Here is a 15,722-nt window from a genome sequence, read left to right as displayed (position 1 = left end):
TCTATAAAGCAATGAGAATAGCTTGTTGCAATTTAGTGAATGCTATACTGAAAGATAACAGTTTCATGCTGTCATAAACATTCAAATAGACACAAAAATAAGACGACTCTTGTTCTCAAGGATAGTAAAGAATAGTATACTGATGAAAAGATGGAAGGTCACACCCAGTGACTTTGAGGGTTACAAGGAGTGATCCTATCAGATTCGACAGCATTAGAGAGAGGGCACAATAAGAATGGAAGAGGGAAAGGAGGGCACCCCAGTTAAAATGCAGAAAGACTGTGCAGAGGCAAGAAAGGCACAGTGAGAGTTTCTCAAGGAACAGCAAGCAATTCACTCAGCAAGAGCATGGGAACAAGTATAGCAGAAGGGGCTGGCTGGAAGTACATGCTGGGGTCAGACTGTGGAGGACCTGTCAATCACAACCCAGGAGTACGTTCATCTGGTGGGCCAGGGAGAGCACCTACGTGTTTCAGAGGGGGTTGTGACTTGAAGTGTTTTAGAAGAATTTCTCTTGTCACAAAGAAAACAAATATGATGGGGGAAAAAACTAGAAATAAAACTACACATGAAATTTGTCCAAGGCCTAACAGGAAAAAGGAGTTTCACAGTAAAAAGATAACACACTTATTTACCTAGAGACCACGAACAAATTTACAATTTTGCATTTTCTTCAATCTTTTCTTTTGTGCCTTTTAGAAAATCAAGACACAAATTACTTATCCTGTCTTCTGGACAGCTTCCTGTCTTTATCACTTTATTGCTTGAAAGTGGCTCAGACTTAATGTCAAATTCTACAAATTCCTATAGCTTTCTGAGTCATAATTCATCAAAGCCAAGTAAAAACCCAGTGAAATCATACGTCCTCTTAGTATTTCATCATACTGGGTTCACTTTCACAATGAGAGTTTTACAAAATATACAGCAAATAAATAGGAGTTGCTTAGGCAGTGCTAACGCTCATTCCTTGTTATTACTGCTTAAACGAAAACAAGTAAATACATTTCCTTTACTACTTTTCAGGAAATTTTTGCCTTTCTAAAATTTAGTCTCCTGAACACTATTTTTTATAGTTTGTAGTATTCTTTCACATTTATTACTATATATTCCTTTTTCCCACATTAGTACATTTTTCTAAGTGCTGAGGTTCATGAAAAAAAAAAAAAAAAGAAAATCAGCATTCGAGTGAAGCCCTGAAGAATAAGTAGCATTTCCATGGCAGAAGACTGGGGTTGGGTGAGGAAAAAGCATTGTAGTCCTAAGAAAAAACACAAACAGAAATGGGCAAACGTGAGATGAGTATGTGTAAAGACATTGTGTTAGTTTCATTAGAGGAAGGAGGGAACGGAAGACAGTGGAAAGAATGCTAACAGTTATTGAGCACTCATGACTGCACAGGAGCTTATACTCATTATTTCATTTGCTTGTTAACTTAAAACAGTCATTTGAGGTAGGTATTAGTTTCTGCATTTTATAAGGTGACTGAAGATACTGCAGCTCAGAAAGGTGAGGCAAACTGTCCAAAATGAGCAAGGAAAAAAGCAGAGCCAGATTTGAACTTAGGTGTTTACCATTTTTCTCACTGGGTCATTCAACTACAGCTTTAAATTCTTATGTTTGGCCATTTTCTATCCTAACTAAGAAACTCTCTTGCTATCAGAAATGTTCCTGGCTATTCAAACCAAGGCTTAAATACAATCTATTTTGTTACTAAGAAAATCTACATACATAAATATTAAATAATAGAACCTAATAAAATATAGATCCCAAACATAAAAGGTTATTTTTTTACTGTAACTTACTAAACTGACAATCTAATAAAAATACTGTTTCTTAATAGCAGTCAGGTAACAGTGAAAAACATATTTCACGGCCTGGTGTAGTGACTCACGTCTGTAATCTCAGCACTTTGGGAGGACAAGACAGGTGGATCACCTGATGTTGTCAGGAGTTCAAGACCAGCCTAGCCAACATGGTGAAACCCTGTCCCTACTAAAACACACACACACACACACACACACACACACACACACAAATTAGCCAGGCATGGTGGCATGTATCTGTAGTCCCAGCTACTCAGGAGGCTGAGGGAGGAGAATCACTTGAACCCGGGAGGTGGAGGTTGCAGTGAGCCAAGATCGTGCCACTGTACTTTAGCCTGGGTGACAGAGTGAGACTTCATTTCAAAAAAAAACAAAAAACAAACAAACAACAAACCAAAAACATTTCACTAGCCTTCAATAAAAATATGCCTTAAATGCAAACTGGATTTATACTTTGACAGTTATGGCTTCTAGCGAGTGGTGCAGACAGAGCCTACACTTTTGTTCTCTGCATAAAATAAGTTAGAAGTTTCATAACTATAGTTACCTTGTATTCCCTGGCAACTTTTTTTTGTTTTTTTACTGTGGACAGCAGATTAAATATAGTCAGAAGATCCCAACATACAAATGAGCAATGGATAATTCACAAAATAAAAACTGTATCTGGCTAACGAATGTAGTTAAAATATTCCTGCTTCACTAGAAATCAAGGAAATATACAATGGTTAACCTACCAAATTCAGGAAAAAGTGCTAGTATTCAAACACAGGTAATGCAGTAACACGCAAAACATTGTTGATCAAGTATTGTCTGGTCCTATATACTATTTGCAGTCTGCAACTCTGGTTCTCTCTCATTCACTATTTTAATAAAGTATTATACATTTTCAGAAGCGCTTTAAAGTTTTATGATGTATAATTTTAAATGTAGAAATAAAGCCTTATGCACAAATTAGAGAAAACCTAAATGTCCAACAACAGGAAAATGGTTAAAAAGCTATAGGTAAATCTACCCAATGGATCATTATATAGTCACAAAAATTCTACTTTGTACAGTTTATAACATGAAAAACCCACCTGTTGTTAAATGGAATAGCAAAATACAAAAACATAATATCTAAAAAGTGACTACAAAAATTCAAAAATGTGCATTAACTTAAAAAAAAAAATCTATGTGGTCAGAATGAGAGAGAGAGGGAGAGGGAGGAAGAGACAGACATGGATACTATTCCAAAATGTTTTGTACTGGTAAATTTTTAAAATCCAACTTTACCATATTCTTCGAATTTTTATATATGAGATATATTTCAAAATATATTACTTTCATAATGAAGTAGAAGACAAAAATGTCATGTATAGCCACAGTGTAGTCTGGGGTTATTTAGTACAGGGACAAACATCCCTAAATACAGCTTTTTGGGACTTACTAGTATCATTACATTAGAGCATAGCAAAATTCTTACCCATTAATCTACATTCATAATAACCTAGAATAACCAAAAGTTAAATTATGGACAGTAAACTGTTAAATAGGGAAACATACAAGAGGTTGTAAAAAGATCTCTATCAAACCAGTACCAACACGGTATCGCATTAATAGATGTAATATAAGTTTTCCTAACATACTTGCACCACATCACTCTCCTGCGTCCAAACCCTGAAAGAGTCCCCAGTGTCAGGAGTAATTTGAACAACTTGAACAATTTTCTGCAGTGCATATGCATTGCACAGTCTTGTCCCATTCTAATGATTCTCCCCACTCTCTTCCATGGGATCAAAGACTCTCATTCACAAGCCTTGTGCTTGGGCTGGCCTACTCACTTTCTCTCAAAGAAACTTTACATGTAGTTTTGTTCACTCAGCCACCCACACCTTGAGTTCCCTATTCCTTCCTACTCCTGGCTCAGCAGGCTCCTCATACTCCAGGCACAGACTGCCCTCTTTAATACACAAGCCATCTCATATACACATACATGCACACATATACATATACCTCACTAAGTTATTGTCTATAAAACACACTAAGCACTTAGCCATATAGCCTAAAATTATGTCAATAAAAATATGTATTATCACCAGAATGCATCTGAACATCCAAAGATTAGGGAACCTTGCTATATTTCTTTATATAATACATTGCTTTTATATAATGCTTTACAGCTTATAATGCAACTTCACATATATGATTTTCAATAAATACCTTAGTGACTTAAACTTCTCAAAAAGTTCATCCCCAAAAGATCTGGGATAAAGATATTCTTCCTCCCTACAACTCTCAAATAAGATTAGTTAATGGTAGGAATAACAATTACTTAACATGGGGATAATTAACAATTATCCCCATGTGAATATAAAGAAAGTGACCAAAGTCTGTCTCTGCATGTGCAGAATTAAATTTGGAGCCATAAAGTGTAAAAAGATTAGAAGCTGAAAAATGGCTATTCAAAAAAAAAAAAAAAAAAAAAAAGAGGATAACTCAGTAAAACAACTTATCAAAAGAACATTTAAAATAAAAAATATTTTCAATTTAATATGGTAATCTATAATTAAAAATTATAGGATGAACTTTTATTTTAAAAAGTCTATTTTCTTTGTTAAGTGGACAGATGTTTTCATTAAACCTACACACTGAAAGCTCTTAAGATTTTTCTGGAACTTTTACAATAAATAAAATTAAGGTAGCTTAAACTATTTCAAAATATAAAGTTATAGCAAACACAACTCCCTGGTGTTGATCTTCATTGCCATATACTGTTAAAAGGTACATGACCAAAAAAGTACTCTGACCAAACTAAACCACTTTCCAAAAAAACCAGAAATCTAGTACAAATAGATTAATTCAGATTGAGTAGTTTAAATATAGTATTTTAGTTATAGTTTGGACTGTGTTTGATCACTGTGTTATAGAAAAAGGCCATTAACCACATTTTAAAGTAGGTACACACGTGTGTGTCTGTGTGTGTATTGTTTTTTTGAGGCAGAGTCTGTTCTGTTGCGCAGGCTGGAGTAAAGCAGTGGTAAGATCTCGGCTCACTGCAACCTCTGCCTCCCAGGTTCAAGCCATTCTCTTGCCTCCTGAGTAGCTGGGATTACAAGTGTGTGTTATCATACCCAGCTAATTTTTGTATTTTTAGTAGAGACGTGGTCTCCTCATGTTGGCCAGGCTGGTCTCAAACTCCTGACCTCAAGTGATCCATCCACCTCATCCTCCCAAAGTGCTGTGATTACAGACGTGGGCCACTGCACCTGGCCACATCACATGTATTAATGAAAATTAAAAACATGGTTTTTCTTAGGTAAAATGGTAATGTTGACAAATTTTATCTTATGCCACATCTCAGGTTTGAATTATGATGTCATTAATTACCTATATAGACTCTTTAATATAAAATTAAAAGTATTACTTCAAATCTTACAATATCATCAAGGACTTATCCATCCAATTCAATTAACTGACCTAAGTATTTTTCATAATTGTATTTTTATGTTAACAGCCAATCACTTCCCCTCTTCCAACAATTCCCACTTATTCTATATAGTAAGGTTTCAAAACGACAAGTTTTTTTCATCCAAGTATTCTACCAAACTCAAAAAGGCAAGGACTGCAGGGAAAACAATGAGAAATGAAAGAAATCTCTTGCTACCCTTAGATCTACCAAGCTATACTTAAAAGGCAACTCTAAGTTCAGAAAGAAAAAATAAAGTGGGAATATAAAAACTCTTAAAAATGTAGAAGAAATTAGACTAGTTTAGTTTTCTTTAATATCTTCTTTAATATGACATTACAGCACACAACTGAGCCCCTAGTGTGTTAGTTAAACATGGGGATGTAAATCCATATGAAGAGAATGGAAACAAGTTTAATCTTAACCCCATTCCTTATGGCAAGTAATAGAAATACAGCATACAAATGGACCAATTCTCTCTCAGTGTATTTTATCAAGTCTTTGAAGACACCATAGCAGTTTTATAATGAACTTTGCTGTAATCTGTTAAAGAATCCTCAAATTAAATTACAGGGATGTTTCGTTTTAACGCAAACACAATAAAAGAGGGACTGTACTAATAATCCCCTCATGAAGTATAAGGATTAATGCTCACGTAAGATCAAAGCAGCTATTTCCCTATCACTGAGATATAGTGTTAAATATGGTGTCTTCGGCTGCTTATTAAAAAAAGGGCTAAACATAAGAACAAAAGAACTTTCATTCTGAATTACAGTCAGTAAAACAAACGAAAAAAAAATTAAACCAAAACTTGTGAATGGTTTTATATGATTTGTCACTAAACATAAACATACATATGCTCAAAGCACTTTTAAAAAGTTTTAAGTTGTGATTTAACCAGAACTTCTGCAATAACCGTAAGAAATTAGGTAAAATTCTGACGTTTTGGTAATCAACATATTAGGAAACAACAGATATTAAATTTGAAAGGAAATTAAATACACAAATAAAAGTACTATTTTAAAGTAAGGGCATAAGAATAGGAGTTGCTAACTATAGCACTGAAGCTTTTCCTTGGAAATATCTTAAACTTACAGGGAAGACAAACAAAGTGGGCAAAATATGCAGAGCTAAAGCAATGACAAGTTACAGCAGAAGAGGGAATGCATTCTCTAATCCACAGGATCAGATATGTGACTGTAAGCAGGTACCAGGAAATATTTTAGTGTTCTTCCTATCATGTTAATTTAAAAATTTAAACCGAGTTACAGTAGTTTTACAAGTTAAGAGCTGAAACAAGCAAATTACAAGAACTCTAAAATTAGCCTTCCTTAATTGAGTAGGATTTACCATATCCATCTGAACAAACCCATTTCCCCATCCTGAGATCTAAAAGAATGTGAATATTGACCCATTTTAATGCTTTTCAAGTTCAGACGGAAGTCATACTGTACACTAGTCTTTTGATTTTAGGAAACAGCACAAAGCAAACTCCTAAAATCAACTCACTTAGAAAAGAAAGGAGGGAGGAGGTTCTAGGAATTCATCCTGCCACAAGTCATTCCAATCTTCCTGTTAATGCAAAATCCGTTTGTATAAACAGCCAAATAATAACTTCCAAAAACCTAAAAAATTGTATTTCAATTTCAAATTAAAGAACTTCAAGAATTTTCAAAGAATCTAGTATCAAAACAGATCTTTACCAGTTCACATTTGTTCCATATTTTGCATTAAACAATAGGTTTAATGATTATTTCATTATGGCATATACATCAGAACCCAATCTTTCAGAAGGGCTCACTGACAATCCAACTGCTTTTAGGAATTTATCAGTTATCTACAGGGAACACCTGACTGGCAGTTAGAGCCAGGTCATACCACAATTTTAAATATTCCAACTCGGCTGGGTGTGGTGACCCAAGCCTGTAATCCCAGGACTTTGGGAGGCCGAGGCGGGTGGATCATGAAGTCAAGAGATCAAGAGCATCCTGACCAACATGGTGAAACCCCATCCCTACTAAAAATACAAAAATTAGCTATGCATGGTGGTGCATGCCTGTAGTCCCAGTGACTGGGGAGTCTGAGGCAGGAGAAGCACTTGAACCTGGGAGGCAGAGGTTGCAGTGAGTGGAGACTGCACCACTGCACTCTAGCCTGGTGACAGAGCGAGACACCGTCTTAAAAAAAAAAAAATTACCAACAAAACAACACACACACATATATATATATTCTAACTCAAACACAGGAAATAATCAGAGGGGGACAATGATGTATAACTGCAATATACTAAGGCAGCAGATAAGTCATTTTTCACCTAGATCATCAGCTGCCAATAAAATAGTATGCACAACTTTAATGAATGAGTGCTCTAATTTAACTAAGGAACCTGTTATGGAGCTGAGAAAGGGATATAAGAATTGCACTTGCAATTCTAGCTGATGAATTCATTAGATTTTTATAAGGCAAATAATGTGGAAAGTTAGAACAGAATTTCTAAAACCATTTATCCTGTGATGTTGTAAATCAAAGTACTACTTTATTAAACGAGTTATTTTACACAATATGAACATCAATATAATTACAATTGTAAAAAAATTTTTTATAACAATGATGGACTGATTTTCAGATTTCCAAATCAGAGTCAACTGTACATTTACACAGAATTGTCTTTGCATGAAGCCCAAAAGGGAACAGCATAAAAATGAGTGTTTCTGTAGCCCCTTTATTTTTGCTGATCAACAGTTTGTTAGAAAAGCAGCTGCAGGTATGTTACCTAAGGTCTGAGACAGTAGAAGACTCAAAGGTGTCATGAATTCACCTATAAAACATAAGCAAAATTTTCAATGAATGTTACCATTACACAAATGCAACTTATCTGCATTTCAAATAACTAAGAGGAAACACCATGAAGATAGTATCTGGTAAACTTGTCACTGGACTTTATATACAGAACTTTGAAGAATTTATTTTAAAAAGAAATAATTCTCAAACACACAACACACCCACCACTAACTCCACGCTTTAGAGGGAAAGATTCCAACCAAATATAATGTGTAAAGTGATGACTTTCAAACAACAAATTTATAAACAAATTTACATAGCACATATCTATATTTTGCCCTATATTTTAATACTCATAAACTCTGCTAGGGGGATGGGTTGGGGGAAAAAAGAACATCTGCTAATTATTATAAGTAAAATAACTAAAAAGGTGCTCAGGAACATTGGTGTACACTGTTTCAGAGGAAAACTCTCAAATATCTTTGTAATCGCTATTTCCTTTAAACTGGTAAGTTTCTTCCATTCTTGGACCAGAGTTGGCCCGCATGTATTCATCTCCCCATTTTTGGCTACAGTAATAAAACTTTGGATGTTTTCAAAGGCATTGAAAGGAAATAGTCTGAGAAAAAGGGACTTTTAAGTTATACATTAAAAGGTGGAAGCAACAAAGTCTCAGAAGGCAGAAATTAATTTCACATTATGAGAAGACAGTTTTGGTCTTTTTACAAACCTGATATTAACAAACCAATAAAAAAGAGGTCGGTTACCTGTAAACAACCTTATGCCTGAACATCAGCTAATTCTGGAGGAAGCGGAGTCTTAGGATGCTTGCTCTCAAAGTGCTGCTTGAAGGTCTTAGGGTCTGGCATTTGTGTCTAAGAAAAAAATTGTGCAAAAGAGAGCTAGACTTTATTTATGAAATAAAAAATGTGTTACTTTTTAGAATCCTGAACCTTCTCATGATAGACAATTATCACAAAAACATCTTTAAATTCCTACAACTCAGTGGCTGGCATATGAAGAGGGACTTTGTGGTAAAGAAATTCCTAACATTCCCATATTTCACATATAAAGAAAGGTAGGTCACACAGAATGTATTCTGCTTATCTGATTAACAGCAAACAACAGGTAACATTTACTGAACCCTTATTATGTTAAGCATGTTACCTTAATTTCCACAGAATCTTCACAGTAATCTGTAGCTCTTTCTAGCATCCTCATTTCATGTGATAAGAAAACTAAAACCCAGAGTTTAATTTGCCCAAGACCTTATTATTTTGAGTGTATATGTAGGAAACTAACCCCACTATGGTTTCCTTTGGCACTGCCATTCACTAACTTCAAGGGTAATGAGCTTAAACAAACAGGTAAGAGGCTCTGATTTGGAATTTCAGAAGTACTTCTTTGAGAGGCAGTACAGTAGTGGTCCAGAAGGTGGACTCCGGAGCTGAACTGCCTGACTTCAGATTCCAGCTCTTCTACTAACCAGTAGGGTGACCCCACACAAATTGTTTAACTTCCATGACTCAGTTTACTCTTCTGTAAAATGAGAGTAATAAAAGTACTTTATCTCATAGGGTTGTTACTGGATCAAATAGGTGAATACATGTAAAACACCTGGATCTATGTCTGGCATATGGTAAGCATTCAAAAGTAGTTGTTGTAATTATTGTTTTTCAAATCTAATAAAACACATTAATTCTAGGAAAAGCTCTCAACATGAATATACTCTATGTAGTTTTATAGACATCCTAACGATGGATTTAGTGAAGAAGAAGGAAAAAAAGCCAATGATATTACCAGAGGTGCACTTACTAGCATATCATATAGCTCTAAGAATGTGGTTTAGAACTATATGATATGCTAGTGAAGTGTATCATATGTCCTTATGAAGACAGCTTTATTCTGTATGAGTAAAGCGATTTTGTTTTGTTCACTCGTTTTCCCCAGCACCTAGAGAATTTTGTCTGGCCATAGGAGCCATTCAAAATATATTTGTTGAAAGGATGAATGAGATAATACCTAAAAGAATCAGCTCTTGAACGTACTATTTCAAGTAAAGCATCTATTTTGCCATGGTTTCCAAATTTTGATCTACACAAACCAATTTATAATGAAAGAACTGCCCACAGGTGAGCTGTATCTTCTAATCCCCTTACCCTACAGACAGTGCAGGTATATATTAAGGCAGCTTTGGCAGCAGCCTTTTGGTCATGTCCTTGTTTCTTCTTTTGTCCAGCTTGCTTTTTGGCATTTTTCTGCTGAGACTGAATCTTCTGCTGTCCACGAGCCATATCTAAAAACAGAAGGTAATGCATTAGAGTGGCTTATTTACTCTAATACAGAGTAATCTAAGCATAAGAACGTTCTTAGAATTGAAGCTTTAAGTTTTATAGAAACATCTGGCAAATAAAAATGCATAGGTATTAAAATTCCCACATACAAATACTACAAAAGTATCTACTGGCACAACTCTGTGGAAAGCTAGTTGGTGGCTGTTTATTCTATGAGCCAGCAATTCCACTCTTGGTATATATCCAATAGAAATGCAAATGTTATGTACCCAAGACATGTACAGAATGTTCAGAGTGCCTATTCCAAAACTGGAAACAATCTGAAGGCCTATCAACAGTAAAATGGATGCACAACTTGTATACACATTTTTATAGTATTTATACAGCGGGAATACTATGCAGCATTTAAAAAATTGTTACAAGTAACAACTTGGTTGTATCTCAATGTTAAAGGAAAGAAGCCAGTTGTGGAGACTATGCATTATTTAAAGTTTGAAACAGGCAAAGCTAATCTATGGTGAAAGGAGTCACCCTGGGGGTTACCGTTAGTGACTGAGAAGACAGTGCAAGAAGAGGACTTATGGGGTTCTGAAAATGTTCTCTATCTTGAATCAAGTGTGTTTACTTGTAAAAATTCACTGAACTGTACACTTAATATTTATGCACTTTACTGTATGTAATCTTCAAAGATTTACTAAAAAAGATTAGCCACTCCCCATCATTTATTTGATTACTCAACAAAGGCAATTTCCCTTCCTAGTATTCACTGTGACTTGCAGTTGTGATTCTTATAACCTTAAGGAAGAGCTGACAGCTAATCCTTCTAAAGGAGACCACTGAAACAGGTGGAAACTGTTCTCTTAAATACTTAGTTTTCATAAAACAACTGTTACTACTTTTTTTTTTAAACATTGGTCTTGCTGGATTGCTGCACAAATTATAAAATAAGACTATTAGCAAGCTACTAATTCCAGAAGTTTCTTTGCTCTCTAGCAGTTCCAAGTTGAGGGAATGAACGTGGTTAAGAGGGTTCTTTTACAAAGCTGAAAGATACCGCTTTTTATTACTGATGATCTGAAGTGAACCCAAATGGATTAAAAAAAATCTTGTAGCTGAAAAAAAAGTTACTTTTACTTTTCCATTTAAAGGCTTTTATTAGACCACACAAGTTAAACCTGTTCATAAAGAATCTTTCATGAGTCTCAATTGCTTTTGAAATATATCAAAATTGGAGCCTAAGAATTCATATACATACATATATATATATATATATATATATATATAGTTTTGACTAGCACTGTAACTAAATGTAAATTATTCAGGACAGGAACATACAATGGATTTATATTAATTTCACAAGGGAAGGGTGAAGCTTTTTCTGATTGGAACTGTAATTATTTAATGGATATGAGGTCAAAGCATTTCATAAAAATTACTGAGTTCCTATTCCCCAAAAAAGGAAACTGAAAAAATACACTGATTGGAGAAGTTCCCACTAGCATTAAAAAAATGAACTGAAAGTCAGATAAAATATAAAAGAGGGTCAATGCTTTTCAGGATAGTTGGCTGAATCAACTGACAAAACATGGAGTTTTTATATTAGGCTAGCATACTACATACTAGCCTAATACATTTTCGTAATTGAAATGTTAGCAGCTGGGTGTCGTGGCTCACGTCTGTCATCCAAGCACTTTGGAGGCCAAGGCAGGCGGATCACCTGAGGTTGGTGGTTCAAGACCAGCCTGACCAACATGGTGAAACCTCATCTTAGAAAAAAAAAAAAAAAGAAAGAAAATGTTAACATGCTAGCCTAATATGAGAACCCCATTCCCACCAAACAATGGTAAATACTGCTAGCTCTAACAGTCCTTGAAGACTAAGCTTCCATTTTTGCTTAAACAAACAAACAAAAGTAAGGGCGTGGTGGTTCGAGCCTATAATCCCAGCACTATTGGGAGGCCAAGGCAGGCCGATCACCTGAGGTCAGGAGTTCAAGACCAGCCTGGCTAACATGGGGAAATACAGTTTCTACTAAAAATACAAAAAATTAGCCAGGGGTGGTGGCGTGCATCTGTAATGCCAGCTACTCAGGAGGCTGAGGCAGAATCACTTGAACCCGGGCGGCAGAGGTTGCAGTGAGCCGAGACAGAGCTACTGCACCTCAGCTTGGGCAACCAGAGCGAAACTAAAAAAAAAAAAAAAAAAAAAAAATCCCCAAATCTTTATTAATTCTAAGCCAAATGGCACATTTTTTAAAATTTATGTTTAAGTCCGATGTTACTGCAAGCTTACAAACCTATTCGCATGGAAAAGAGGTTTGGATACTTTTGTATAATTTGGACGACAGTAGTCACATGATCAATCTTTACATATATCAATGTTTTATAACATTTTTTCTGTCTCAGTGTCTTACTATCAGGACCTTGTAACAAAGTAGTCAGTCCTGTCACTCACCTAACTCTTCGACACAATGTATTTTATGTATGCTGATACACTGATTTGGTGGGAATTCTTGTTTCACAATTAAAAAAATCTTCAAAAATTAAGCCACTAATTTCAGAAGTTTCTTTGCTCTCTACAAGTTACTAGCTACTGTGATATTTCCATGTAGTGACTCGTACAATGCAATGTCACTAGATACACAGAATTATTTTTAACTTTTGCACTTAGGACTTTCCCTAAAATATAACATTATACAATAGAGTTAACCCATCCCATTTTCCATTGTCACCAAACAGCAATCAAAAAGCCCGAAGAGACTTAATAAAGACAGTAGTTGCTTGTTCTAATTCTGAAGACAGAAACCACCACATAAAGGAAATTGAATCAAATAGGCTAAATGCATGAGGTAGGCCCCTAACTTCTGACAACACGCCACATCGATTTCCTTTCTGAAAGCAGAAACGCAAACGAACCAACCACCTGCTTTTGGACAGCTCAACTTCAGATTTGCTCTCAAGCCGACGGCATTTTCTACAAAATCGTAAGCAGTTACAACCGTTCCTTGACTAAATGCAACAAACCGGAGGGAAAACGTGGTTCACAAATACCTACATGCTGGTTTTTAATGCAACTCTTCGTGTGGTTTTCCGAGGGGCTGCAAAGAAGGAAGTAGTCGAAGGGACGGGCTCTAAAATGAGGCGCTCTCGTGGGAGGCAACAAGTAAGCACGGCCCCAAAGCTCCTTTAAAACCAACACAAACGAGTAAGAGAAGAAAAGGATTTTGGGTCCAGGAAGTAGGCAGAGTCTCCGTAACCATCCGAAAGGCAGGGGCCCAGGCAGCGTTCCAGAGACGGACCCTAGCGTTCAACTCCGCGGTTCCGGGGGGAGCAGAGGAGGAACGCACCCAGAGTGAGGTCTCCGTCACCCAGCACTTCGCCCCGGCCGCTTCCTGCCGCACCTTCCTCCCCAAACCGGCCTCTCCCGCCTCGGAGACCCGCTCCTCCTCCCTGCCACCAAAGGCCGGGCAGCCCCCACCTGGCCAGTCCCCAAGGACCCGGGTCCGAGACGCGCCTCCCGGAGGCCAAGACTGCCCGCGATCCCGATCCTGCGGCCGCCGGGGACAAGGTTACCACTCCGCCCCCGCGGCCGGCCTGCCACCCCGCCACCTGCAGGGCCTGGCAGGCGCCCCAGTTCACCCTCCTTCCCGCGGCCCGCGCCGGGCCGGGCCGGGCCCCGCCGCTCCCCGCGACCCCTCGCGACCCGCGGCGAGTCCCACGGTCCCCACCGCCCCACCGCCGGCCGGCCCCCGCCCCGTTTCCCGGGCGTCCCGCGGCGTCAGCGCCGCCCCCGCTGCTGCTCACCCGGGCCGGGACAGTCTTGCGTCGGAGAGACCGCGCAGCGCGAGAGGGCAAGGGGAGGACGCCAGAGAGAGAGCGAGGGGGAGCGCGCTCAGTACCGCCTGGGCCTCCTCCACCCGCGGAGGTGGGGAAAGAGGAGAGCCGGGAGCACAACAGCCCGCGCCTCTCACACCGGCCGCCGCCGCGCGCCCGCCGCCGCCTCAGCCTTAGGGGAGGCCACTACGCCTCGTGCCCGCGCACGCCGCGCCGATCTCCCCGGCGCCCCCGCCCCGCCCGCTCCTCGTAGCCCCGCCCACTTGCCCTCCGGCGGCAGCCTCCTCCCCGCCCCCAACCCTCTTGCACGCCTGCGCCCTGGCCGTCGCGCGGGCCAATGGCAGCGCGCCCCTGTTACATAAGTGCGAGGGCTGACCCTGGCAGACGTGAACTTCGGGAAACGTCGCCCTCTGTCTCCGGGCGCCCCTCCTCTCCGTCGCACTCAGTCGGCGGCCTCTTCACCTGGCCCTGGGAGCCGCGCGATCCCGGTCCCGGCTGATGACCCGGCCGCGGCGTATTTCACAAGTCGCTCGCTTGCTCACCCACTCGGGCGGCAGCCGGGCCTGAGGCCCTGCGCCCCGTTTCCCGCGCCTCCCTGGCTGTCGCGCCAGTCTCCGCGGCCCCCTCCTGGGCACCGGCTGAGGCGCTGGGCCGGGAGAGGAGCGCGGGGCCGCGGCAGCCGGGTTACAGTCCCGGAGCCCCGCCACCCCGGACGCGGCAGCCCCGGTCCCCAGCGAGGCCAGCGGCCCAGCGGCTCCGAACGCGGACGCGCAGCCTTTGTTCTCTCACCAGCCGCCCTTTACCTCCCTCCCTCATGGGAATCCCGGGTGTTTCCCCAAGCTGGGGACTTTTAGTGAATTCAAGCTTCAAGCCTGAGCCCCCCTAAAAACTGCTGGCTAGGGCCGGGCGGGGTGGCGCGCGCCTGTAGTCCCAGCTACTCGGGAACCCGAGGCCGGAGAATCGCTTGAACCCGGAAGGCGGAGGTTGCGGTGAGCCGGGAGGAGCCACTGCATCCAGCCTGGCAACAGAGCGAGACAACGTCTAAAAAAAAAAAAAATGGCTGGCTTAGCCTGGCGCGGTGGCTCACGCCCGTAATCCCAGCGCTTCGGGAGCTCAAGGCCGGAGGATCAGTCGAGCCCAGGAGTTCCAGACCAGCCTGAGTAACATAGCGAGACCCCAGTCTCTACAAATAAAATAAAAACTTAGCGGAGCATGGTGGCGCGCGCCCGTAGTCCCAGCTACTCATAATAATAATAATAATAATAATAATAAGTGCTGGCCAGGCCTCCCTGAGGGGTTTAGTCTTACTGCTGACAATATACGGTACGGAGTTGCTAATACTTCCGCGAATGGTTACAGTTCTCTGCGGTCTCTCCCCCTCTAGCGCTCGTTCTCTCTCTCCATTTACAGGCAATCGCAGCAAACTTTCAATAGCTGATCAAGAGCTATGGCTATTCTAACCATGATTACATTTGCTTATTATCTGGAAACACTACTTTAGACATCAGCATTTTTTTTTTTGAGACGGAGTCTTGCTCTGTGGCCA

General features: G+C 39.8%; 1 protein-coding gene across 5 annotated transcripts in view; it reads right to left on the bottom strand.

Annotated features, from left to right (window-relative positions):
- Positions 1-15,155, bottom strand: part of ZNF706 (zinc finger protein 706) — a 31,370-nt gene extending 16,215 nt beyond the window's left edge. The window contains exons 1-5 of one of the 5 annotated variants that reach the window (XM_078353447.1): positions 14,553-15,155; positions 13,398-13,526; positions 10,209-10,345; positions 8,817-8,924; positions 5,576-8,086 (exon numbers count right to left, since the gene is read on the bottom strand). In XM_078353447.1, coding sequence (XP_078209573.1) covers positions 8,829-8,924; positions 10,209-10,343 — 231 coding nt within the window. In that variant the 5' untranslated portion in view covers positions 10,344-10,345; positions 13,398-13,526; positions 14,553-15,155 and the 3' untranslated portion in view covers positions 5,576-8,086; positions 8,817-8,828. Of the gene's footprint in view, positions 1-5,575; positions 8,087-8,816; positions 8,925-10,208; positions 10,346-13,397; positions 13,527-14,146; positions 14,367-14,552 lie in introns of those variants that run through there. The other 4 variants (XM_017965651.4, XM_035277504.3, XM_017965652.4 and 1 more) reach the window with 4 other exon arrangements.
- Positions 15,156-15,722: the final 567 nt, after the last annotated feature.

The sequence above is a fragment of the Callithrix jacchus genome, chromosome 16, assembly GCF_049354715.1.
Source record: "Callithrix jacchus isolate 240 chromosome 16, calJac240_pri, whole genome shotgun sequence".
NCBI lineage: Eukaryota > Metazoa > Chordata > Mammalia > Primates > Cebidae > Callithrix > Callithrix jacchus.
Note: the sequence above shows the minus strand (reverse complement) of the source record. Positions and strands in the feature narration are given on the sequence as shown.